Here is a 27,468-nt window from a genome sequence, read left to right as displayed (position 1 = left end):
GTTGCCAAGAACGGATCCTTTCTAGAGAAAGAGTTTCTCTCGAAAGAAGTAAGTGGGAGGAAGGTAGAACTTGATGAGGTAATTACACCCCCTCTCGAACAGGAAAGTAGCGCAGCGCAGGAAGTTGTTCCTGTGGCGCCTACACCGACTGAAGAGGAAGTTAATGATGATGATCATGAAGCTTCGGATCAAGTTACTACTGAACCTCGAAGGTCCACAAGGGTACACTCCGCACCAGAGTGGTACGGCAACCCTGTGATGGAAATCATGTTGTTAGACAACGGTGAACCTTCGAACTATGAAGAAGCGATGGCGGGCCCGGATTCCAACAAATGGCTTGAGGCCATGAAATCCGAGATAGGATCCATGTATGGGAACAAAGTATGGACTTTGGTGGACTTGCCCGATGACCGGCGAGCCATAGAAAATAAATGGATCTTCAAGAACAAGACTGATGCAAACGGTAATGTAACCGTTTACAAAGCTCGACTTGTCGCAAAGGGTTTTCGACAAATTCAAGGAGTTGACTACGAAGAGACTTTCTCTCCCGTAGCAAAGCTGAAATCAGTCCGAATCATGTTAGCAATTGCCGCCTTTTATGATTATGAAATTTGGCAAATGGACGTCAAAACAGCGTTCCTTAACGGGAACCTTAAGGAAGAGTTGTATATGATGCAACCAGAAGGTTTTGTCGACCCTAAGGGTGCTAACAAAGTGTGCAAGCTCCAGCGCTCCATCTATGGGCTGGTGCAAGCATCTCGGAGTTCGAACATTCGCTTTAATGAGGTGATTAAAGCGTTTGGGTTCATACAGGTTTACGGAGAAGCCTGTCTGTACAAGAAAGTGAGTGGGAGCTCTGTAGCTTTCCTCGTACTATATGTAGATGACATATTATTGATGGGGAATAATATAGAGATGTTGGAGAGCATAAAGGCCTATTTGAACAAGAGTTTTTCAATGAAGGACCTTGGAGAAGCTGCATACATATTAGGCATCAAGATCTATAGAGATAGATCGAGACGCCTCATAGGTCTTTCGCAAAGTACATACCTTGACAAGATATTGAAGAAGTTCAATATGGAAAACTCAAAGAAAGGGTTCTTGCCAGTTTTGCAAGGTATGAGATTGAGTAAGACTCAGTCGCCGACCACGGCAGCAGATAGAGAGAAGATGAGTTCTGTCCCCTACGCTTCAGCCGTGGGCTCTCTAATGTATGACATGCTGTGTACCAGACCTGATATAAACCTTGCCATAAGTTTGGTAGGGAGGTACCAAAGTGATCCCGGTACGGAACACTGGACAGCGGTCAAGAATATCCTTAAGTACCTGTAAAGGACTAAGGAAATGTTTCTCGTTTATGGAGGTGACGAAGAGCTCGTCGTAAAGGGTTACGTCGACGCTAGCTTCGACACAGATCCGGATGACTCTAAGTCTCAGACCGGATACGTATATGTGTTGAATGGTGGGGCAGTGAGTTGGTGCAGCAGCAAGCAAGAAGTCGTGGCAGCATCTACATGTGAAGCGGAGTACATAGCTGCTTCAGAAGCGGCTCATGAAGGAATTTGGATGAAGGAGCTCATCACCGACCTTGGAGTGGTTCCAAGCGCGTCGGGTCCTATGACACTCTTCTGTGATAACACTGGAGCCATTGCCATAGCCAAGGAGCCCAGGTTTCACCGGAAGACGAAGCACATCAAGCGCCGCTACAACTCCATCCAGGACCATGTCCAGAGTGGAGTGATAGATATTTGTAAAGTACACACGGATCTGAATATTGCAGACCCGTTGACTAAACCTCTTCCACGAGCAAAACATGATCAACACCATAATGCTATGGGTGTTTGATACATCACAATGTAACTAGATTATTGACTCTAGTGCAAGTGGGAGACTGTTGGAAATATGCCCTAGAGGCAATAATAAAATGGTTATTATCATATTTCCTTGTTCATGATAATCGTCTATTGTTCATGCTATAATTGTATTAACAGGAAACAGTAATACATGTGTGAATAAATAGATCACAATGTGTCCCTAGCACGCCTCTAGTTGGCTAGCTCGTTAGTCAATAGATGATCATGGTTTCCTGATCATGGGCATTAGATGTCATTGATAACGGGATCACATCATTGGGAGAATGATGTGATGGACAAGACCCAATCCTAAGCCTAGCACTAGATCGTATTGTTCGTATGCTAAAGCTTTTCTAATGTCAAGTATCTTTTCCTTCGACCGTGAGATTGTGCAACTCCCGGATACCGTAGGAGTGCTTTGGGTGTATCAAACGTCACAACGTAACTGGGTGACTATAAAGGTGCACTACGGGTACCTCCGAAAGTGTCTGTTGGGTTGGTACGAATCGAGATCGGGATTTGTCACTCCGTGTGACGGAGAGGTATCTCTGGGCCCACTCGATAGAACATCATCATGAGCTCAATGTGTCTAAGGAGTTAGTCACACGATGACGTGCTATGGAACGAGTAAAGAGACTTACCGGTAACGAGATTGAACAAGGTATAGGTATACCGATGATCGAATCTCGGGCAAGTTCTATACCGACAGACAAAGGGAATCGTATACGGGATTGATTGAATCCTTGACATCGTGGTTCATCCGATGAGATCATCGTGGAGCTAGTGGGAGCCACCATGGGTATCCAGACCCCGCTGATGGTTATTGGCCAGAGAGGTGTCTCAGTCATGTCTGCCTGTCTCCCGAACCCGTAGGGTCTACACACTTAAGGTTCGATGACACTAGGGTTATAGGGAATTGTTGTATGAGGTTACCGAAAGTTGTTCGGAGTCCCGGATGAGATCCCGGACGTCACGAGGAGCTCCGGAATGGTCCGGAGGTAAAGATTGATATATAGGACGGATGGTTTTGGACACCGGAAGTGTTTTGGACACCGGAGGTGGTCCCGGGGGACCACCGAAGGGGGGCAACGACCCCGGGAGGCTAGATGGGCTAAGTGGGGAAGGGAACCAGCCCCTAAGTGAGCTGGTGCACCCCCCCACCCAGCCCATGCGCACCAGAGAAAGGGGGAAGGGGGGAACCCTAGCATAGGTGGGCCTAAGGCCCACCAGAGGGGTGCGCCACCCCTCCTCCCTGCCCTGGCCGCCGCCCCCTCTCCCATCTGGGGCTGCTGCACCCCTTGAGGGTGGGAACCCTAAGGGCTGTGCCCCCTCCCTCTCCCCCTATATATAGATGAGGGTTCGGGGCTGTTTGACACACGGTTTCATCTCTCTCTCGGCGCAGCCCTGCTCCTCTCCCTCCTCCTCTCTGCCGGCGCTTGGCGAAGCCCTGCCAGGAGACCTCGTCTCTCCACCGACACCACGCCGTCGTGTTGCTGGACTTCTTCCCCAACCTCTCCCTCCTCCTTGCTGGATCAAGGTGCGGGAGAAGTCACCGGGCTGCACGTGTGTTGAACGCGGAGGTGCCGTTGTTCGGCACTAGATCAGAATCGCCGCGAGTACGACTCCATCAACCGCGTTCTAGCAACGCTTCCGCTTAGCGATCTTCAAAGGTACGAAGATGCTCCTACCCCTCTCTCGTTGCTGGTCTCTCCATAGGAAGATCTGAACATGCGTAGGAAAATTTTGAATTTATGCTACGTTACCCAACAGTCCAGTCCGTGGAGGAGGTAGGAGATCAGCTCATCATCCTAGATCGGCTTGCCGACGACGGCAAGTTCATCGGCAAGGTAGCTCATGAAGGTGAAGTACGTGGCCATCGATTGGTTTCCCTTCTACGCATTGATCAAAGCAGTGTAGATGTTGTTGACGTGTGTGAGGGACTGCGATGAGAACATGCCTACCTGCACCGCCCAGTGTTGGGGAACGTCGCATGGGAAACAAAAAATTTCCTACGCGCACGAAGACCTATCATGGTGATGTCCATCTACGAGAGGGGATATTCGATCTACGTACCCTTGTAGATCGCACAGCAGAAGCGTTAAGAAAACACGGTTGATGTAGTGGAACGTCCTCACGTCCCTCGATCCGCCCCGCGAACCGTCCCGCGATCAGTCCCACGATCTAGTGCCGAACGGACGGCACCTCCGCGTTCAGCACACGTACAGCTCGATGATGATCTCGGCCTTCTTGATCCAGCAAGAGAGACGGAGAGGTAGATGAGTTCTCCGGCAGCGTGACGGCACTCCGGAGGTTGGTGGTGATCTTATCTCAGCAGGGCTCCGCCCGAGCTCCGCAGAAACGCGATCTAGAGGTAAAACCGTGGAGATATGTGGTCGGGCTGCCGTGGCAAAGTTGTCTCAAATCAGCCCTAAAACCTCCGTATATATAGGGGGAAGAGGGGGCCTTGCCTTGGGGTCCAAGGACCCCCAAGGGGTTCGGCCGAGCCAAGGGGGGGAGCCCTCCCCTTCCAAACCGAATCCAATTAGGTTTGGAAGGAGGAGTCCTTCCCCTTTTTCCCACCTCCTCTTTTTTTTCCTTTTCTCTTTGATTTTCTTCCTATGGTGCATAGGGCCTTCTTGGGCTGTCCCACCAGCCCACTAAGGGCTGGTGCGCCACCCCCAAGGCCTATGGGCTTCCCCGGGGTGGGTTGCCCCCCCCCCCCCGATGAACACCCGGAACCCATTCGTCATTCCCGGTACATTCCCGGTAACTCCGAAAACCTTCTGGTAATCAAATGAGGTCATCCTTTATATCAATCTTCGTTTCTGGACCATTCCGGGAACCCTCGTGACGTCCGTGATCTCATCCAGGACTCCGAACAACATTCGGTAACCAACCATATAACTCAAATACGCATAAAACAACGTCGAACCTTAAGTGTGCAGATCATGCGGGTTCGAGAACTATGTAGACATGACCCGAGTGACTCGTCGGTCAATATCCAATAGCGGGACCTGGATGCCCATATTGGATCCTACATATTCTACGAAGATCTTATCGTTTGAACCTCAGTGCCAAGGATTCATATAATCCCGTATGTCATTCCCTTTGTCCTTCGGTATGTTACTTGCCCGAGATTTGATCGTCACTATCCGCATACCTATTTCAATCTCGTTTACCAGCAAGTCTCTTTACTCGTTCCGTAATACAAGATCCCGCAACTTACACTAAGTCACATTGCTTGCAAGGCTTGTGTGTGATGTTGTATTACCGAGTAGGCCCCGAGATACCTCTCCGTCATACGGAGTGACAAATCCCAGTCTTGATCCATACTAACTCAATGAACACCTTCGGAGATACCTGTAGAGCATATTTATAGTCACCCAGTTACGTTGCAACGTTTGATACACACAAAGCATTCCTCCGGTGTCAGTGAGTTATATGATCTCATGGTCATAGGAACAAATACTTGACACGCAGAAAACAGTAGCAACAAAATGACACGATCAACATGCTACGTCTATTAGTTTGGGTCTAGTCCATCACATGATTCTCCTAATGATGTGATCCCGTTATCAAGTAACAACACTTGCCTATGGCCAGGAAACCTTGACCATCTTTGATCAACGAGCTAGTCAACTAGAGGCTTACTAGGGACAGTGTTTTGTCTATGTATCCACACAAGTATTGTGTTTCCAATCAATACAATTATAGCATGGATAATAAACGATTATCATGAACTAAGAAAATAATAATAACTAATTTATTATTGCCTCTAGGGCATATTTCCAACAATCTCCCACTTGCACTAGAGTCAATAATCTAGTTCACATCACCATGTGATTTCAACGAATCCAACACCCATATAGTTCTGGGGTCTGATCACGTCTTGCTCGTGAGAGAGGTTTTAGTCAACGGTTCTGAAACTTTCAGATCCGTGCGTTCTTTACAAATCTTTATGTCATCTTATAGATGCTCCTACTACGTGCTATTCGGAAATGCCCCAAATATCTACTCTACTATACGAATCTGTTTCACTACTCATAGTTATTCGGATTAGTGTTAAAGCTTGCATCGACGTAACCTTTTACGATGAACTCTTTAACCACCTCCATAATCGAGAAAAATTCCTTAGTCTATTTAGTTACTAAGGATAACTTTGACCGCTGATCAGTGATTCAATCCTGGATCACTCTGTGTACCTCTTAACAGACTTGCTGCAAGGCACACATCAGGTGCGGTACTCAGCATGGCATACTTTAGAGTCTACGGCTAAGGCATAGAAGACGACCTTCATCTATTCTCTTTATTCTACCGTGGTCGGGTTTTGAGTCTTACTCAAATTCACACCTTACAACGCAACCACGAACTCCTTCTTTGCTGATCTATTTTGAACTCCTTCAAAAACTTGTCAAGGCATGCATCTTGTTGAAACTTCCATTAAGCGCTTTCGATCTATCTCCATAGATCTTTGATGCTCAACGTTCAAGTAGCTCAATCCAGGTATTCCTTTGAAAACTCCTTTCAAACAACCTTGTATGCTTTACAGAAATTCTACATTACTTCTGATCCACAATATGTCAACCACATATACTTATCAAAAATTCTATAGTGCTCCCACTCACTTCTTTGGAAATACAAGTTTCTCATAAACCTTGTACAAACCCAAAATCTTTGATCATCTCATCAAAGTGTATATTCCAACTCCGAGATGCTTGCACCAGTCCATTGAAGGATCACTAGAGCTTGCATACTTGCTAGTATCTTTAGGATCGACAAAACCTCCTGGTTGTATCACATAAAATGTTTGCTCAAGGAAATCGTCGAGGAAACAATGTTTTGACATCCTACGTGCAATATTTCATAAATAATGCAGCAACTACTAACATAATTCTAACAGACTTTTAGCATCGCTATAAGTGAGAAAGTCTCATCATAGTCAACTGTTTGATCTAGTCGGAAACATCTTTGCGACAAATCGAGCTTTTCTTAATAGTGATTTATCACCATCATCATTTGTCTTCCTTTTAAAGATCCATCTTTACTCAATAGTCCTATGACCATCAAGTAGTTCTTCCAAAGTCTACACTTTGTTTTCATACATGGATCCTCTCTCGGATTTCATGGCCTCCAGCCATTTGTCGGAATCCGGGCCCACCATTGCCTTCTTCATAACTCGTAGGTTCATTGTTGCTCAACAACATGACCTCCAAGACAGGGTTACCGTACCACTCTGCAGTAGTACGCGACCTTGTCAACCTATGAGGCTTGTAGTAACTTGATCCGATGCTCGATGATCACCATCATCAGCTTCCACTTCAATTGGTGTAGGCGCCACAGGAACAACTTCCTGTGCCCTGCTACACACTGGTTGAAGTGATGGTTCAATAACCTCGTCAAGTTCTACCACCCTCCCACTCAATTCTTTCGAGAGAAACCTTTCCTCGAGAAAGGATCCGTTTCTAGAAACAAACACTTTGCTTTCGGATCTAAGATAGGAGATGTACCCAACTATTTTGGATATCCTATGAAGATGCATGTATCCGCTTTGGCTTCGAGCTTATCAGACTGAAACTTTTCACATAAGTGTCGAAGCCCCAAACTTTCAAGAAACAACAGTTTAGATTTCTCTAAACCTCAATCTATACTGTGTCATCTCAACGGAAATACGCGATGCCCTATTTAAAGTGAATGCGGTTGTCTCTAATGCATAACCCATAAACGATAGTGGTAATTCGATAAGAGACATCATAGCATGCACCTTACCAAATAGTGCATGGCTATGACATTCAGACACATCATCACACTATGATGTTCCAGGTGGCATGAACTGCGAAACAATTTCCACATTGTCTTAACTGCGTACCAAAACTCGTAACTCAGATATTCATTTCTATGATCATATCGTAGACAGTTTATCCTCTTGTTACGACGAACTTCACTCCGAAACCGAATTGAACTTTTCAATATTTCAGACTTGTGATTCATTAAGTAAATACTCTTGTATCTGCTCAAATCGTCATTGAAGTAAGAACATAATGATATCCACTGCGTGCCTCAGCACCCATTGGACTGCATACATCAAAATGTATCACTTCCAACAAGTTACTATCTTGTTTCATCTCAATGAAAACAAGGCCTTGCTCATGTGGTATGATTTGCATGTCACTAGTGATTCAAAATCAAGTGAGTATAAAGATCCATCAGCATGGAGCCTCTTCATGCAATTTATACCAACATGACTCAAGCGGCAGTGCTACAAGTAAGTGGTACTATCATCATTACCTCGTGTCTTTTGGCACCAATATCATGAACATGTGTATCACTACGGTCGAGATTCAGTAAACCATTGAAGGTGATTATTCAAGCAAATAGAGTAACCATTATTCTCTTTAAATGAATAATCGTATTGCAATAAACACGATCCAATCATGTTCATGCCTAACGCAAGCACCAAATAACAATTATTTAGGTTTAACAACAATCCCGATGGTAGAGGGAGCGTGCGACGTTTTGATCATATCAATCTTGGAAACACTTCCAACACGTATCTTCACCTCGCCTTTAGCTAGTCTCCGTTTACACCGTAGCTATCATTTCGTGTTACTAATCACTTAGCAACCGAACCGGTATCCAATACCCTCATGCTACTAGGAGTACTAGTAAGGTACACATCAACATCATGTATATCAAATATACTTCTTTCGACTTTTGCCAGCCTTCTTATCTACCAAGTATCTAGAGTTGCTCCGCCTCAGTGACTGTTCTCCTCATTACAGAAGCACTTAGTCTCGGGTTTGGGTTTAATCATGGGTCTCTTCATTAGTGCACAACTGTTTTGCCGTTTCACGAAGTATCCCTTCTAGCCCTTGCCTTTCTTGAAACTTAGTGGTTTTACTAACCATCAACTATTGATGCTCCTTCTTGATTTCTACTTTCACAATGTCAAACATCGCGAATCACTCAAAGATCATTGTATTTATCCTTGATATGTTATAGTTCATCACGAAGCTCTCACAGCTTGGTGGCAGTGACTTTGGAGAACTATCACTATCTCATCTGGAAGATTAACTCCCACTTGATTCAAGCGATTGTTGTACTCAGACAATCTAAGCACACGCTCAACGATTGAGCTTTTCTCCTTTACTTTGTGGACAAAGAATTTTGTCGGAGGTCTCGTACCTCTTAACAAGGGCACAAGCATGAAATCACAATTTCATCTCTTTAAAACATCACTTATGTTCCGTGACGTTTCAAAACGTCTTCGGCGCCTTGCTTCTAAGCCATTAAGTATTTTGCACTGAACTATCGTGTAGTCATCAGAAACGTGTATGTCGGATGTTCACAGCATCCACAGACGACGCTCGAGGTGCAGCACACCGAGTGGTGCATTAAGGACATAAGCCTTCTGCGCAGCAACGAGGACAGTCCTCTTCAAAGTTTGCTACTATCAACTTTCAACTAAATTTTCTCTAGGAACATATAAAAACAGTAGAGCTATAGCGCAAGCTACATCGTAATTCGTAAAGACCATTAGACTATGTTCATGACAATTAGTTTAATTAATCATATTACTTAAGAACTCCCACTCAAAAAGTACATCTCTCTAGTCATTTGAGTGGTACATGATCCAAAACCACTATCTCAAGTCTGATCATCACGTGAGTCGAGAATAGTTTTAGTGGTAAGCATCTCTATGCTAATCATATCAACTATATGATTCATGCTCGACCTTTCGGTCTCATGTGTTCCGAGGCCATGTCTGCACATGCTAGGCTCGTCAAGCTTAACCCGAGTGTTCCACGTGTGCAACTGTTTTGCACTCGTTGTATGTGAACGCTGAGTCTATCACACCCGATCATCATGTGGTGTCTCGAAACGAAGAACTGTCGCAACGGTGCACAGTCGGGGAGAACACAATTTCATCTTGAAATTTTAGTGAGAGATCACCTCATAATGCTACCGTCATTCTAAGCAAGATAAGGTGCATAAAGGATTAACATCACATGCAATTCATAAGTGACATGATATGGCCATCATCATGTGCTTCTTGATCTCCATCACCAAAGCACCGGCACGATATTCTTGTCACCGGCGTCACACCATGATCTCCATCATCATGATCTCCATCAACGTGTCGCCATCGGGTTGTCGTTCTACTCATGCTATTACTACTAAAGCTACGTCCTAGCAATATAGTAAATGTATCTGCAAGCACAAACGTTAGTTTAAAGACAACCCTATGGCTCCTGCCGGTTGCCGTACCATCGACGTGCAAGTCGATATTAACTATTACAACATGATCATCTCATACATCCAATATATCACATCACATCGTTGTCCATATCACATCACAAGCATACCCTGCAAAAACAAGTTAGACATCCTCTAATTGCTGTTGCATGTTTTACGTGGTGACCATGGGTATCTAGTAGGATCGCATCTTACTTACGCAAACACCACAACGGAGATATATGAATTGCTATTTAACCTTATACAAGGACCTCCTCGGTCAAATCCGATTCAACTAAAGTTGGAGAAACCGACACTTGCCAGTCATCTTTGAGCAACGGGGTTACTCGTAGCGAAGAAACCAGTCTCTCGTAAGCGTACGAGTAATGTCGGTCCAAGCCGCTTCAATCCAACAATACCGCGGAATCAAGAAAAGACTAAGGAGGGAAGAAAAACGCACATCACCGCCCACAAAAACTTTTATGTTCTACTCGAGAAGACATCTACACATGAACCTAGCTCTGATGCCACTGTTGGGGAACGTCGCATGGGAAACAAAAAATTTCCTACGCGCACGAAGACTTATCATGGTGATGTCCATCTACGAGAGGGGATATTCGATCTACGTACCCTTGTAGATCGCACAGCAGAAGCGTTAAGAAAACGCGGTTGATGTAGTGGAACGTCCTCACGTCCCTCGATCCGCCCCGCGAACCGTCCCGCGATCAGTCCCACGATCTAGTGCCGAACGGACGGCACCTCCGCGTTCAGCACACGTACAGCTCGACGATGATCTCGTTCTTCTTGATCCAGCAAGAGAGACGGAGAGGTAGATGAGTTCTCCGGCAGCGTGACGGCGCTCCGGAGGTTGGTGGTGATCTTATCTCAGCAGGGCTCCGCCCGAGCTCCGCAGAAACGCGATCTAGAGGTAAAACCGTGGAGATATGTGGTCGGGCTGCCGTGGCAAAGTTGTCTCAAATCAGCCCTAAAACCTCTGTATATATAGGGGGAAGAGGGGGAGCCTTGCCTTGGGGTCCAAGGACCCCCAAGGGGTTCGGCCGAGCCAAGGGGGGGGGAGTCCTCCCCTTCCAAACCGAATCCAACTAGGTTTGGAAGGAGGAGTCCTTCCCCTTTTTCCCACCTCCTCTTTTTTTTCCTTTTCTCTTTGATTTTCTTCCTATGGCGCATAGGGCCTTCTTGGGCTGTCTCACCAGCCCACTAAGGGCTGTTGCGCCACCCCCAAGGCCTATGGGCTTCCCCGGGGTGGGTTGCCCCCCCCCCCCCCCCCCCCCCGGTGAACACCCGGAACCCATTCGTCATTCCCGGTAACTCCGAAAACCTTCCGGTAATCAAATGAGGTCATCCTATATATCAATCTTCGTTTCCGGACCATTCCGGAAACCCTCGTGACGTCCGTGATCTCATCCAGGACTCCGAACAACATTCGGTAACCAACCATATAACTCAAATACACATAAAACAACGTCGAACCTTAAGTGTGCAGACCCTGCGGGTTCGAGAACTATGTAGACATGACCCGAGTGACTCCTCGGTCAATATCCAATAGCGGGACCTGGATGCCCATATTGGATCCTACATATTCTACGAAGATCTTATCGTTTGAACCTCAGTGCCAAGGATTCATATAATCCCGTATGTCATTCCCTTTGTCCTTCGGTATGTTACTTGCCCGAGATTCGATCGTCAGTATCCGCATACCTATTTCAATCTCGTTTACCGGCAAGTCTCTTTACTCGTTTCGTAATACAAGATCCCGCAACTTACACTAAGTCACATTGCTTGCAAGGCTTGTGTGTGATGTTGTATTACCGAGTGGGCCCCGAGATATCTCTCCGTCATACGGAGTGACAAATCCCAGTCTTGATCCATACTAACTCAACGAACACCTTCGGAGATACGTGTAGAGCATCTTTATAGTCACCCAGTTACGTTGCGACGTTTGATACACACAAAGCATTCCTCCGGTGTCAGTGAGTTATATGATCTCATGGTCATAGGAACAAATACTTGACACGCAGAAAATAGTAGCAACAAAATGACACGATCAACATGCTACGTCTATTAGTTTGGGTCTAGTCCATCACATGATTCTCCTAATGATGTGATCCCGTTATCAAGTAACAACACTTGCCTATGGCCAGGAAACCTTGACCATCTTTGATCAACGAGCTAGTCAACTAGAGGCTTACTAGGGACAGTGTTTTGTCTATGTATCCACACAAGTATTGTGTTTCCAATCAATACAATTATAGCATGGATAATAAACGATTATCATGAACTAAGAAATATAATAATAACTAATTTATTATTGCCTCTAGGGCATATTTCCAACACCCAGAGCGTGTGCGCTGTGGTGACCATTGTCACCGTGATGAGCACCTCTTTGATGAGGTTGTAGAGCAGGTAACCGAGCACCTGCTGGTCCTCCCTAACCCAGATTGGGTGGAGAGGGTTGGGATCAACGGTTTACTTGTCATCCTTGTCCTTGGCGATGAGAAACTTGGTCGTCTCCGACAAGGTACCGTCGACGTAGCCGAAGACACCGGCACCCCTTAGTTGTTGTGTGATTTGGGAGCGCCATAGCACTTAGTCCGTGTGGGGGAGCTTCTCCGTGACATGCGCGTTAAGGTTCGGCTCAGAAGCACCAAAGGAAGACATGGCTAGCGCTTGGTTTAGGGTTTTGGAAAGCTAGAGATTGGAAGAGGAGGCTCTGTTACCATGTGGGATTGCGGTAAGCGTCTTACCTCGTTAGAGGGACGTGGTACGTGTTAAATACCAAGGGCGCACCTCCCTGGATACACTTCGGGAAACAGGAGATTTGTCATCAACTTTGTGCTTTGCCGTCTGCTTTTCATCATGGCGGACAGCAAAGACCACTTTTGTCGTCAGCTGCAGACGACAAAGAAAGCATGACGGCAAAATAGACTTTGTCGTCCGCTAAAAAAGACTTGCGGCGAAGAGCTCACTTTGTGGTCTGCCGGAAAAATACGGACGGCAAAGAAGTTTTTGCCGTGAGCTGATCTGAAGTCTTTGCCTTCTGTTTTTTAGCGGATGGCAAAGAGGAAACACTCCACGCGAATCGATCACCTAGATCGATGAGGTGGCACGATCCACACCACATGCTCTCTCCCTGATCTCTCTCACCACATACCCCGCCACATTGTCTCCCCCCCTCCCCCCCCCCCCCCCACGTTCTCTCTCTCCCATGTTCTCTCCCTTATCCTCAACTCTCTCTGTCTCTCGCACGGGGCAGTCGGCCTCCTCGTGGCGTCGGCGCCTTCGGCCCCAACCCCGCGCCCCGGTGCCCCCACGGGCCTTCTCGCCCCGGCAGCCCTAGCCCCGCGCCCCGGCGCCCCCGCTGGCCTCCTCACCCAGCGGCCCCAGCCCCGGTGCCCCCGCGGGCCTCCTCGTCCAGGCGGCCTCAGCCCCACGCCCCGGCGACCCTAGCCTCGCACCCCCGTGCCACGGCCCTGGCCCATCGCCCTCGTCAACCACGACCTCGGCCTCGTCCTCACCGGCCCCGGCCCCGGCATGTCGCCCTCGTCGGCCATGGCCTCGTCCTCGTAGGCACCGTCCACTTCATCCCCGGCGTCGGCCCGTTGCCCTTGCCGTCACAGCCTCGTCCACCGTCATCCCTCACTCCGGCCCCGGCCCGTTGCCCTTGCCGTCACAGCCTCGACCACCCTGGGCCACGGCGCTACCGGCCCCGCAGGCCTTCGCCGTCCCCTACCTGAAATGGGCACACATAAACTAATATCGGACAAAATAATGCGGCATAAACGAATGAATATCAGACATAAAAACGCAAATGAAGATTTTGTCTACCCTACAACTACGAATGGGCACTTTGCCGTTCGCAAGGCTGGGATAGGGAGGCTAACATGGTTAAAAACCTTTGCCACGAACATATTTCTTGAAACACATGAACATTTTGTTGAATGGTTCATATTTGTTTTAGTTACATGGTCATTTTTTTATGTTGTGTAAACATTTCCTAAGAATGCGATGTACATTTTCTTAAATGCGAACCTGCTTTAAATGTACAAATGTTATCCTTTTGGAAGTTATCAATGTAGTACTGTACCTTTGTAAAGTAATATAAGATGTTTTAGATCACTATTTCAGTGATCAAAAATGTCTTACTCTCTCCTTTCCGGTTTAGAGGGCTCAACTTTAAAATCTCATTAATCAAGGTGGACTGTAAGTGGATGGCACAGAGTTTCATGGATATAAAACTGCTCAATCAAATATTTTCCACATGTTCGATTTGCGAAGCAATAAGTGTAGCACTCTCCATCTCACTGGACTTGCATGGTACATATAGAATAGGATGTATGCGTGACCACTAATTTCATCTCTTTTGATCTTATGAATTAAATGTAACGTGAGACTCAAAGTACTTTAACTTAATTGGACTCAAAGTGAGCAGAAGGGAGTATATTACTTTACAGGATGAGTACTATTATTTTGAACTTAAACCAAAAAACATACACTGCACGAAAAAATCAAATTCGTGGTTTTTCGAAAAGACGATGAGTAAATTAAGTTTTGGAATATACTTCATCTGTCTTAAAATTCTTGTCTGAAATTTGTGTAGATACGCATGTATCTGATCATATTTTAGTGTTACGTTCATATGCATATGTAGACAAATGTAAGAAAAGAATCTTGGGACGGAGGATAAACAAATTAAAAAAAAAAAGAATGAATGAGGAAACAGAAAAGAGAAGGAACTAACTGAAAAGTTAGGCCGGCCTAATGCTAGCGACTAAATAAGGCGGCGCACCGCAAAATAGCTTGGACCTTGAGGAGCTTGGGCCCGGCCCAGTTGGGAGGGGGCTGAGACCAAAGCAGTCCGTCCTCACCCACTCTCTCTCTCCCCCGGTAAAGGGACGGGAAGGGGATCCAGCTCACTGCCCCGGCTCCGGCTTGACCTTCTCAGCACGCCGCCGGCTTCTTCCCCGACGCAGGTGAGCGCCTTCGCCGCCCAAGCTGCCCGCCGCCGTCTCTATATTCTCCTGTCCGCCCGCTTCTTGTTTCTCTCCACACACACTCGTGGTGCGCACCTTGCTCGCCGCCGCCCGAGGGTAATCCCGTCTCGCCTTTGTCGTGTGCAGCGCTTCTCTCCGGCGCACACACACAACACAGAGGAAGACAGAGTGGTTCTCAGGTTTCCATTTCTTGTTATCAACTGTAGCTGAGCAACCAATCTTGTACTCCCTCCGTTCCTAAATATGTTTTTTTAGAGATTACACTAGAAGACTACATACAGATATATATAGACATATTTTAGAGTGTAGATTCATTCATTTTGTTTCGTATGTACTCACCTAGTAAAATCGCTAGAAAGACTTATACTCCCTCCGTTCCTAAATATAAATCTTTTAAGATATTTTACTATAAGTCTACATACGAAGCAAAATGAGTGAATCTATACTCTAAAGTATGTCTATATACATCTGTATGTAGTTCACTAATGAAATCTCTTTAAAGACTTATATTTAGGAACAGAGGGAGTATTTAGGAACGAAGAGAGTAGTAGTACAAGCTTCTCAGCATTTTTACTCAAACACCTTCTCAGCACAATCACACAAGTACATTCATAATTTCACATTTCACGTTTCCCTCTTCCCTTCCTGGATCTTATTGGAGGACTCATGTAGTCATCTAAACTCTCAAGTAGTCATCTAAACGCTCGCTCTTATATTTCTTTACCGAGAGAGTACTTCCGTTAAGTTGTTATTAATGTAAAGGGGCAAAGCCCGGTTAAAAAACAAGAACATTGCACTAACAGTTGTGTAACTACACCCAGTCGTGAGCTAACAATTTGTACTTGCTTGTCTTCTTGATTTCAGCTGATCAGAACTGCATGCTCGACTCGACGGAGCACTACGATGCCGGGCAGGAGAGGCGCGACCCTGCTCGAGGACCTGCCGGAAGAGATCATCGACAAGATACTCATCAGGTTGCCGCCCAAGGATGTCGGCCGCAGCCGCCTTGTCAGTGCGTCGTGGCGCAGCGTCACATCCACGCCCGCGTTCATGCTCGAGCACCGCCGCCGCCAGCCGTCGCTCCCCACCGTCGACGGCCACGGGCGGCCCGCCAGCCTCGTCGTTGTTTCCCCTGAAACCGATGCTCAAGGCTCTCATCATCAGCAGCTCTGGCCTTTCCTCCCGGGCTCCGAACACCGCTCCCAACATTGCCTCAGAGGCGCGTGTGATGGCTTCCTCATCGTCTCTCGGGGACACCAGTTCTACATCTGCAACCCGGTCATCCGGACGCGCGTTCTCCTTCCGCAGCCTGAGAGGCAATACAACACCATAGCCGGTTTCTACTGCCACCATTCGACCAGAGAATATAGGGTGCTCTGGGTCTCACAGTCACTTGATTTGTCTAATTCCAGCTTATACATTGTCACCGTGGGATCCTCTGACAAGCCGAGGCAAGTGAGAGTCAGCATGCTAACGGACTCATCGCCTTCCGAGGAACACAAGTTACTGAACAAGCTGCGCTTTTCATCTGACTGTTCACCACCAGTCCACCACCGTGGCAGCCTGCACTGGCGTCCTTATAGTGCCAGTGATCTTACGGGAGGCCGCGGAGACATTATTGTGTTCGACACAGAATCAGAGTCATTCCGATGGATGCGCGGCCCTGCTCAGCCGTGCCATTGTAGGAAGTTGTTCGACATGGAGGGGACACTTGCTTTCTGGGGCGGCTCGACTCCCAGGTCCACTTCTATGGATGTCTGGGTGATGCAGGATTATGAAGCTGAAACATGGGCTTTTAAGTACCAGATTGACCTGTCGACGGTGGAGGTGTCAAGAAAGCTTCATTCAGCTTCTTCCAAAAAGAAACCGAGGATATCATCTGATTCCACGGTGCGTTTGTTGAACGATGTGGCCGTGCTAAACAACCATGAGCTGCTGATCATGTTCAACAGAAAACATGTGTTGCGCTGCGATACTAATGGCAAGTTCTTAGGTGTTGTGAACATTGGAACAAGTCAATACTGCATGTTGCTTACTCACCACCGCCTCCAAGAGAGCATTGTTCCTATTCCAGGCCATGGTATGATGCAAGGAAAGGATGAGGAGCCTCCATTCTCCTGAATGATCATGACTCCTGGTCTGCCTTTCCCCTGGACTGAGAGCATGACGTTTGTTCTTGGCTCTTCTTACCTGTACCGGCAGTCCAACATGTCATCTTGGATGGTCGCAGTAGCGCCTACCCTGTCATTATTTGGTGCTTGCTATGATGTCTTGATCATCTTGTTAATGTTCCGAACTATTGAGCATCGATCCATGGTATTAGAACTGATTATTTATAACTGTTCCTCCCTGCCTGCCAAATTTACTTCGGTTTTGGCATGGTTAGGATGCACAGACGGCATCATTCAGATGAGCGATTCGCTCTTGGTCTTGCTCTTTGAGCGAAAGCAATTTCTCGCTGCTTGGATGTTATTATGTATCTGTTGATCTGTTCCATAGGATGTTTGTTTGCCTTATTGATTTCTACTGTCCGGTGTGCAATTTGGTTGCAGCTTGCAAATTTTACCGGGTTTGCGATTTGGCCGTAACTTGCAAGAGCCTTTTGTTTCGTGTTCTTTTGTGTAGAAAGAGACTTGTTGAAGAGCTGCTCTCCTGGGCAAGATGATATGCTGGTTCTCTTTTCATCGTTCTCTGGATGGGAAGTTTGTAACTTGATTACATTGTGTGTCAGTTTGGCCACATCTCCCTTCATTTGGAGAATCCGGCGAATTTTGATGGTGATACGATTGTGCCGTCTCAATTTGACATCGATCTAAAAAAGATCAACAGCAAAGTAAGCACACCATCAACTTAAAGCATAGTTGACGGTTTTACCAGGATCCAGTGTGCCAGGATCATATCACAGAACCTGAAGGTATATGAACATATCACATAGCCCGCAGAATAAAAGGCAGTAAACCATCGGTTGATTCTTGTAACCAACTGAGGATGGACCCAACGAGCAAGCAAAACATGAGCCAAGATTGCAAAATAGTACAAAAGAATCCTTGCAAAAGTTTCCAAAAACATCAGAAGTGAACCCACAAATTTCTATATTGACAGATTACATGATCATTAGTCACTGGCCAAATACTTCAGTCCACAGCAAGCAAGTTCTGAGTGAAGAGCACATGTAAACCAGGAAGAAAGAAAGAAAGAAAGAAAACAGAAAGGAAATGCCAAGGCATGGACAGAAAAAAGCTCAGCAAATTTCCAATATCCACCTAATCGATCAACTGATCGACGACAACTTGTACAATACAAGGTATAAAGAATGTTTATAAGCACCATTCATCCAGCCAAACATGTGCAATTGAACGAACATCCGACCGATCCGACCCGACCCTAGGTATAAACAGAACAAACGCAAAGCAAACACACAAGCAAGCTCCCTCTCCTCCCAAGCAAAAATGTCTTGCCCTTCCTTGTACGTGTATATATATATGCAGTAAGGTGCACAAACACACACAACATGACCTCTATATAATACAGGTGCCTGTCAAAAGGCGCTCCACTTGTCGGTCCCATGTCTCGTAGGGCTGGAGGTCTCCGTCGACGGCTTGGACGGCTTGAAGGGCCCGGTGCCGAAAGGGTCGTCGTCGTCGAAGGAGTAGCCCCGGTCGTGGGAGTCGGTGCTCTTCATCGAGTCGAACCTCGCAAACGTGTTGCTTCTGTCATGGTCGGCGTTGCTGCTCATGGAGTCATACCTCATGAAGCTGCTGCTGTTGTTGCTGCCGCCTTGGTCGGCGTTGCTGCTCATCGAGTCGTACCTCATGAAGCTGTTGTTGTTGCCACCACCTTGATCGGCGTTGCTGCTCATGGAATCGTACCTCATGAAGCTGCTGCCACCACCCTGGTCTGCGTTGCTGCGGAAAGAATCGAACCTCCCAAATGTGTCGTTGCTGCCACCGAGCTCGGCGCTGCTCCCGAAGGAATCGAACCGTGAGAAGCTGTCACGCGGCTGCCCGAACGAACTGCTGTCTTTCGCACCAAAGGAGTCCATCTGGGAGAAAGTGTCGAACGAGCTGTCGTCCCCGGCTTCGCTGTACCTTGGCGAGAAGCTGGAGTTATACATCGGCGTGCTTGGAACGGAAGAGTCAAAGAATCCCTTCTGCTGACCGCCACCATAGGTGCTCCCGGCCGTAGGAGATTCCACTCTGCCTGGACCAGAATCAAAGAGTGAACCCTGCATTGGCGTGCTCGGAAAAGAGTCATAGAATGAATTCTGCATTGGTGTGCTTGGAACAGAGGAATCAAACAGTGATTTCTGCATCGGCGTGCTGGGCACAGAAGAATCAAAGAGTGATCTTTGCATCGGTGTACTTGGAACAGAAGAGTCGAAGAGTGACTTCTGCATCGGTGTGCTCGGAACAGAGTAGTCAAAGGATGAATTCTGCATCGGTGTGCTAGGGACGGAATAATCGAAGACTGATTTCTGTAGTGGAGTGCCTGGGACAGAATCAAATAACGACTTCTCCATTGGGGTGCCTGGGACAGAATCAAATAACGACTTCTCCATTGGGGTGCCTGGGACAGAATCAAACATCGGTTTCTGTTCCTTGCCAAAAGCACTAGCAGACGTAGAACCCCCTGTCCTTATGGGGGGAAGACCTCCTGGCCCAAAGAATAGATCTGAATCACCATTCTCGCCATCCTGCAAAACAGAATGCAGAGTTCAGTGCTACATAGAAAATATTTATACAACATGAACAATGGCACAAAGCATGCCACTGGAAGCATGAAGAGAGCTTGACCTTATCACCGAAGTTCCATAGGGAGTCATTATCATCACCATGATCAAAAGATGGGCCCCAAGAATGTCTGCTATTGGCTTTATCTCCACGAACAGGGGAATCAGATGCTCCATCGTTGCTGTCAAATTTACCATGAAATAAGAAGATTTTTTTTTTTTTTGTAAAAACAAACAACAAAGGCATTTTATCAAAGTACTCTTACATTGAGAGGATGCATGTCTGAGCACAAAGGAGTCTCATGCATGTTGATAATGTTTTATATACATCAAGCAGCACATGTTTTCAAGGTTTGAATTGCCTTACTTCAGTTGAATTAACAATACTAGATAAAGGGGAGCACATGCAAGGTTAAATTTATAGCAGATGCAACTGGTCTTCATAAACAGTCTCAAACTTGTGACCATTAGGCACCAACAAAATTGACACAGGAGCTTAGCACTGAGAGCTTACGCTTGTTTAGATCAAATAAATGATTTGCAGAAATGAATGACTACATTTGCTTTTAGCAAGAGCCATGTGTGTATTTCATGTAAAATGGAAAGAGAGATAGATTTTATACCTGACATTATCAGTAGCACGTGGTGAGTCAGCATTTGTTCCCAATGGCTTTTTATCAGGTTCATTAGTATGCCCATCCTTTGCCTTCTTTGCAGGACTAACTGGAGGATTTTTTGCTAATTCTGATTTGCCGTTGGAACCAGTTGCTTCAGGTTCTACAGTCTGCTCAGCAGCAGCAGTTTTATCACTCTTGCTGTCTTCTTTCTCTGTTGATGTAGCTGTTGATACCCCGTTGCTAGAAACTTTGCCATCTTCAACAGTAGGATGGCTTTCTTTTACAGCAGGAGGCTCCACTTCGACTGTGAGTTCCTTGATTATAGAGAACCCTGGAGAAAGATAAACAGAGTATGATGGTTCAAATCTACAAATGTTCTAAAGTAACACAATCCAATAAAGGAGATGATAACATAATAAAGCTAACAAACCATCTTCTGCAAATCTGTCCCATTCTTCATCCCAAACAGCAGCTGTCTCTTGTATTCCAGGTTGCCAACCTAAAAACGAGATGCGAAAGTAAACCGTTCATTATTCTGCAAGGCAACCAAGGAACACAAATAGTAGGATGCCAGTTCAAAACGAAGAGCAAGTCAAGTAAGCAGCAAGACTGGTTTGCAATGCATAGCACATTCTACCTGATGCAATCAAAAATGCTATACGTACAAAGAGTTACACAAGGTTACATGCTTACTAGGATTCTTTCTCTCTAACTAACCACTCCCCCCCTGATTTTCAATGGGGGTGGGGCCCTCATCCCCCTTAATCTCCAATCAAAATTCACCTGCCTGTAAAACCCCTGTAAAGCTATGTATGTGTAGCATTACTGCTGATGCAATAAAGATTGCTCTGGTTAACATAAATATTATGATACTGGGCAGTGGGCACAATTAACTACTAGAATTCATTCTAGCTCAATTGATACCAGACAAATTGAAAATCAAGGTACAAGATTAACTTAAACAAGATAACGAAACCAATAGGTGAAAAAACAGTTAAAAAATTTAAACACGATAACTGCACATACCAAAAGGAAGCTCCACTAAAGTAGTTGGCTTAGCTCTCAATCCATATCTCTTGCACTGTTCATTTAAAGATTTCACGAGCTCCTCAAGTTCAGATTGTATCTGATTAGCCCGCTCCTGTAAACAAGAAGATCGTCAGACAATAGTTTCAGAACATTATGACGTCACATGCATGAAAGCTACTGAATATTAAAAGGCCAACCTGGAGCTTCTCGTCATCTCCATCCCCTTTCTGCAGCTTAACTATAGAATTATAAATTTCCAATTTCTTCGCCTGTGAGCAAAAGGAGAAATAATGAGGTATGTCTGGATCTCAAGACTATTTTTTATCATTTACTGGGATAAAATCACAAGTATACCTGGATCTCACGGAAAGTAGCCTCATCCATTGATAGCTTTGATGCCACATCTCCAACCTTCTTGCATCTCTCATCATATTTGGCTGCAAGGGATTGAACCTGAATACAGTATAGATCAAGAAATGTGAGATTTATACAAATCGATATAAGAACTACAAAGGGTTGCCATTATTTAATTAAATGTCATAAGCCCATAATAATACAACAAGAGACATTATATGACAGTTAAAAGACAATTCATAATACATGAATGCACCAAACTATCCTTCTGCCTTTTACTATAGTAACTTATAATTCCCCCAAAACAATATACTGGATACTGTGAGTTGTTCCAAGAGCATGCAATAACTGGAGGCTTGCACATGTACTACATTGTGCATCACAATATACAACAGTACAGAGGTACAGTTCAACATTGTAGTTATCTTTTTGCTTCAGTACGCACTTTCAGAAATTACACCGAAAGGGCAGAAAAATGAATTGCATAGCTCATTTTCTTAATCAAGATTACAGAAAACGTTACCTCGCGCTTATCAGCAGACATACTTTCTGAGACTTCATTAAACCTGTTATCACACCTACTCTTGTAGAGAATCTAGGACAAAATAAAGAAATCAAGTCAGACATGATCACATGAAGACATACAACTTGCAAATATGAATAGCTGATATTAGTTGTCAAGTAATTATAACTAAATGATAGGGATGAATATGTCCAATTGGTATAGGACAGTGCGCTGCAGCTTATAGTTGTAAAACATCACATCATTTAATGGAAATGCTATACCAACAGCTAAACGAGTAGAATGGGAAATGCAAGTGGAATTGAATCAACAAAGACCTCGCTAAAGATTCGTAAAGATACAAATAATTATTCTTCTCAATATACATGGACCTAATTCTTGCACTCAGAATATATGTTTGCATTTACATAGTAATGCATATTGGCATATTCCTATAGAGTACTTACCAGCTCCTGCATCTTGGTGCGATAGTAATCAGTCTTCTCCCTGGAATCCAGTATTTCCTTTTCCAACTCTTGAACCTTCATAAAGATTTAAAACATGTTCATGTTACACATCAGGACAGCCTAAATGTGTGTATGATGTTGCAAATCCACATTGCACTTTTGCCCCCAAGATAATTTAGCTAGAAGTCTAATGGCATCACCATTTCCATGATTATATGAGAATATGAATTCAAACCTGTGAAACATTTACCGGAACATGATTTAATTACTATATTGTTCATATATATATTCTGGTTTAAACATCTTAGTTATTACCTGCAGTACCATGATAAGATTCAAAAAGTATGCGATGCCTGAGCTGTCCAAGAAAAAAGATGCTCCCTATGCTACAGAAATATAATTTTTCAAGTTTAATTTCTCATGAACAATGGAAAGGAAAATATTGAACAAGAATTCAATTGCGGAGAGCCAAATCAAAATAAATATGGATTTACTTTTGTTTTTCTAGTATTCTGGATGTGAGAACTCCAAAAAAATCATTAATTAAGCATGATGAGTAAATACCTTTTTATCGGCATCTGAAGCTTCCTTGAACTTTGCTTCAAGTGCATTTTGTTCCTCTTTGCTAAGCTGGCCAACCAAATGTTTCTCCAATGCTGGGACCTTAGGTTTTTGTGGTTCAGCCTGCGTAGTATCATCATCAAAATGAAGAGGCCTTCGATGTTGTTGCTTCACAGATGAAGGAGGCATTCCAGGATGTGGTCCTTGCATTGCTCTGCTTGCAAACCCTACAACAATTATTCAACAAAAACCAGATCAGTAACAAGGAGTTTTCTCATTAGTTAGTGCTCAAAAGAATGAACAGAACAGTTTTCTTAGATACATACCAGCATTTGGATGGGGAGCCGGGCCACTAGGGTTTTCTGCAAACTGGCCAGTAGAGGGTAGTGAAATTCCCTCCGCCCAAATACCATCTGGTAATACATCAGGAAGTGGTCGCTGCTCTCGGAACCTCTCCATTAAGTACACAGCAAAACAAAATTCCTTGAAGGACAGCATCCCATCCTTATCCTGGTCGGACAAATCCCACACCTTCCTTAAGATCTCTATAAAGTGGAGAGGAGCAGAATTTTAGGAACTTATTGGCAGAGAATAAAAAGAACCACTGTCCAGAGAGAATTTGAGCATCAGAGGTAACTTTCAGTGGGAAACCAAGCTAACAAACACAGACAGTATTTATCTGATGCAGTTTGTTCATCAACCATACCAAACGTAGCAAATAGAAATAAGTGACAATATATAAGATTGTGGTAGCCCTCTGAGGCACTAAACTCCAATAATACAGTCTCAGGCAAATATAAGAACGCATATTTGACTATCGAGAAAACAGTAGGATACTGGTGACAGGATAAAACATGATCAAATATGTCAATTCAAATTGCATCTAGCAAAAGGAAACAGCTGAGTAATTTAATAAAATAAATGTGTATTTGTAGGTATAGGTACATGCAAAAAGAGGTCTAATGACAACGAGCAGTAACATGACCCTCAGTAGCATGGCACCAGCAGCCACTGAATTTGGAATGCTGAAAAACAAATGGAAATGTAACAAAATAACTATAACTAGTCACCTAAAAGGCAATTTTCATGGCCAAAAAAAGTTAAGAGGAAGAACTGCAACAGCAGGATGCTTTCCCAAACTAAAATTTGAATTTGAACTTACATAAACAGATTTACTTTTTTGCACGCTGCACCCTGCATATAATTACCACCTAGTTATCTGCTTAAATTACCGTAATGTACCAGGTTCACAGGCACACAAAAAAGACAATGCAGGCCATCATTCATAGTATCTGGAGGGAAATATGGTAAGTAGACATGGAATAGAGAACCACTACCTCTTGGCAACCGCCAACTTAGAAACAGATTCCTTGCCTCTTCACCAGTGATCTTCCCATCTCGATCCCTGTCTACCTTAATAAACACAATCATGTACTTCCTGACATCTGCTTGAGTGATCTTGGGCCATGGGGCCTGAAACTGTTTTTGATTTGTAGGAATTTGTCCACCAGGGATGTTAGCACTCAACGGTCCTGGAGTGCTTGGTATGCTATTAAACTGGTTTTGCTTAGGAGCTGGCTGGTTTGGTGGCACCTGACCAGTATGAGAAGGCAAGGATGATATACCCTGCACAGGACCAGGCTGCATTGGCTTAGGGGGGTGATGAGGTCCAGCAGCTTGACCAAGGGCTGTAGAACCGGGCAAGCCATTTGAAACATGGGGGAAAGATGAATTTTGCGTTGGTCGTGGAGTTGCAGAGAAAGGATCAACCCCAAAACTTGAGTTGGACGGCGATCCATTTCCTAAGGGGACCAATGCCTTGGAGTCATTAACAGCTGGTTGCGAAGACAGAATGTTTAGATCTGTTGGAATTGGCTTTACAGATGTCGTAATAACCGGTGTCTGAGCTGCAGGAGTTGAACTCTGTGTTGGTATTCCCACAGTGCCAAGGTTCACCTGTTGAGAAGCACCTCTAACTGGAGCTTGCAAAGTTACGCCCAATGGACTTGCACTTTTCTTGCCACTGAACCAATCGGTGGATAGATTTGCCGTCGTTGAACCAGCCTGATTTAGCCCACTTAGACCACCTCCTACGGGTGGCCTTGGCGCAATTCCCTGAGCAGGGGGGGTGTTTGCATTTGGAGGTTGTGGCGGCCTAACAGGATGACCCGGTTGGGGTACTTGTGGGGTGTTTGCACTTGGAGGTTGTGGCGGCCTAACTGGATGACCCGGTTGGGGTACTTGTGGGGTGTTTGCGCTTGGAGGTTGTGGCGGCCTAACAGGATGACCCTGTTGGGGTATTTGTGGGTTCAATGATGATCCAGGAGGGCCCTGTGATCCATTTACAACTGGACTCTGTTGACGAGGACCTAATGCCTGAGTGGGCTGTTGGGGGCTAGCAACACTATTCGTCTGAGGAGCTCCAGTGGGGATATTTATACGGGGAGCAGGAATTTTTGCAGCAGCAGGACCAAACAATGCTGACTTAACAATGTCCGGTGTTAGCTGCCGGCCACTCTGTGCGACTGTCACTAGTTTAAGCGAATTGAAAAAATCTTCACGCCCAAGAAACCCAGTCCGATTTTTATCAGCATATGTCCAGATCTGCACCAGCAAAAGAAACAAACGGCAGTTAGTACCAGTAGGCAAAAGGCCAAGTATGCACAATGAGGCAGTGACAAGGATCTCTCAAGGTAAAAAGGTAAGTAGCTTTAGCATCATTTCACATATCATCTGTTCCAACTGAATTCATCCTTTTAGATCAGTCTATTCACCCAATATTGAGATGTAAGTTCTGCAAGTACAGTATTTGAAATGCTAACAAGAACCATGATGGAGTAGATGCACTTTGCAACGTGTGGATCTAATAATCAAGCCATGATGTTTCCTGCCATAGGTACTTGTGAGTGACTAGGTTTTGTATTCAGTAGGGTATACTACTCATTGCACATCTAAAATCATTGACCCACATCCAATTCTTTCAGCTAGCACTTGAGCACCAGATATTGACCGAATCACGGCTCAAACTTCCCCAAAGATTTGGTACCACGAAGCAGCACTATCCACCACACCTAGCTTTGAGCTTAAAACCGCAGCTCCTCTCATCTAGAATCCAAATGTGAGAAGTGCAAAAAAGTAACTAAGCTGAGCAGTGTGCTAAATCTCGGTTAGGATCACAACAGCACAGCGGGCTGACCCAATTCGTAGCTCAAAATCTGCATCCCAAACCCCAGTTGCTCCCAATTCCTAGCGTGTAAAACTAGTGTGCTTCCAGTTAGCTAAGCTACTCTCCTCCCTCGGTCGGTAGCCGCCAAGCTGTGGAGCAAGCAGATCGCGCAGACAGATCAAAGCACGAGCACGGGACGCCTGGCCAAATCTCGGCGCCGACAGCCCAATGGGAGCTGCGAAGTGCGGCGGATTCGACCCGCCGACACCGCCTACGAGCCAGAGAGCTGGCAATTCGAACCGCGGGGCGGGTCAAGGGGCCGAGATCGCTGGGGACCAACCGAAACGAGCAGCATGGAATTGGGGAGGTGGGTGGCGGAGGGTAGGGGGGGGAGATCTGGGGGCACCTGAGCTAGGACGGGCTGCGGGAGGCCGGAGCCCTTGAAGAAGGCGACGGCCTCCTGGCCGCTGATCCGGCCGTCGCGGTCCAGATCCGCCGCGCGGAAGTAGGCGTCGAACGCCGCCTCCATCCCCGCCCCGGCGGAGGAGGAGGAGGAGGCCGGCGGCCCGCGGGAAACGCGCCGGGCCCGGCGGGCGGCGGCGGCGGCGAGATCGGGTGGGCGGCGCGCGCCCGGGCGCTGTGTGTGTGTGGAGGGAGGGTGGTGTATGTCGCCGAGGCCCGAGCGGTGTGGTGACGGGGGAATGTCAGATGCAAAGACAGATTATCAGTTGGGAGCGGGGTTGGTGGGGCGCCGTTGGATTTCGCTGGAATTTGGGGGCCCTTCTCCAAAATTAACTCTGCTTCTCAAAATTTTAACCCTTGTTTGGTCATAATATATAATTGGGTAAAATTTAAACGATTTGCCCGGCTCGTTGTCGGCACGACGCGACGACGACCGTCGGATGCCGGGTACGGATCTCGACGGGGACGGCGTGGCAATCACGCG

The 27,468-nt window shown here is 45.9% G+C and overlaps 2 protein-coding genes across 3 annotated transcripts; one reads left to right on the top strand and one right to left on the bottom strand.

Annotated features, from left to right (window-relative positions):
• The first annotated feature begins 15,035 nt into the window (after positions 1–15,035).
• LOC123407416 (F-box/LRR-repeat/kelch-repeat protein At1g09650-like) lies at positions 15,036–17,613 on the top strand. Its single transcript, XM_045100548.1, has 2 exons — positions 15,036–15,076; positions 15,962–17,613. Exon 2 carries the CDS (start codon positions 16,001–16,003, stop codon positions 17,216–17,218), a length of 1,218 nt encoding a protein of 405 aa, XP_044956483.1. The 5' UTR covers positions 15,036–15,076; positions 15,962–16,000; the 3' UTR covers positions 17,219–17,613.
• Positions 17,614–18,390: 777 nt separating this feature from the next.
• LOC123407415 (epidermal growth factor receptor substrate 15-like 1) lies at positions 18,391–27,109 on the bottom strand. 2 transcript variants are annotated; one of them, XM_045100547.1, is made up of 14 exons: positions 26,929–27,087; positions 24,694–25,960; positions 23,683–23,901; positions 23,360–23,583; positions 22,796–22,870; positions 22,350–22,421; positions 21,827–21,925; positions 21,670–21,741; positions 21,470–21,584; positions 20,874–20,942; positions 20,450–20,774; positions 19,891–20,008; positions 18,907–19,790; positions 18,391–18,843 (listed from the first exon to the last, which is right to left on the bottom strand). In XM_045100547.1, the coding sequence occupies exons 1-14, from the start codon at positions 27,049–27,051 to the stop codon at positions 18,636–18,638; spliced, it is 3,870 nt and encodes a 1,289-aa protein (XP_044956482.1). In that variant the 5' UTR covers positions 27,052–27,087; the 3' UTR covers positions 18,391–18,635. The 2 variants fall into 2 exon arrangements, with proteins under 2 accessions (XP_044956482.1, XP_044956481.1); XM_045100546.1 differs by having other exon boundaries at positions 18,391–19,790; positions 26,929–27,109.
• Between the last annotated feature and the right edge of the window lie 359 nt (positions 27,110–27,468).

Source organism: Hordeum vulgare, chromosome 7H, assembly GCF_904849725.1.
Source record: "Hordeum vulgare subsp. vulgare chromosome 7H, MorexV3_pseudomolecules_assembly, whole genome shotgun sequence".
Lineage (NCBI taxonomy): Eukaryota > Viridiplantae > Streptophyta > Magnoliopsida > Poales > Poaceae > Hordeum > Hordeum vulgare.
Note: the sequence above shows the minus strand (reverse complement) of the source record. Positions and strands in the feature narration are given on the sequence as shown.

What these genes read in the sequence shown, in the direction of transcription:
- LOC123407416 (XM_045100548.1), top strand. Translation starts at nt 16,001, where the DNA reads ATGCCGGGCAGGAGAGGCGCGACCCTGCTCGAGGACCTGCCGGAAGAG.
- LOC123407415 (XM_045100546.1), bottom strand. Translation starts at nt 27,051, where the DNA reads ATGGAGGCGGCGTTCGACGCCTACTTCCGCGCGGCGGATCTGGACCGC. An exon ending in GCACCAAGATGCAGGAGCTG is followed by an intron (nt 22,422 to 22,795) that starts GTAAGTACTCTA and finishes ATTTTGTCCTAG; the next exon opens with ATTCTCTACAAGAGTAGGTG. An exon ending in TGTCTGCTGATAAGCGCGAG is followed by an intron (nt 21,926 to 22,349) that starts GTAACGTTTTCT and finishes TACTGTATTCAG; the next exon opens with GTTCAATCCCTTGCAGCCAA.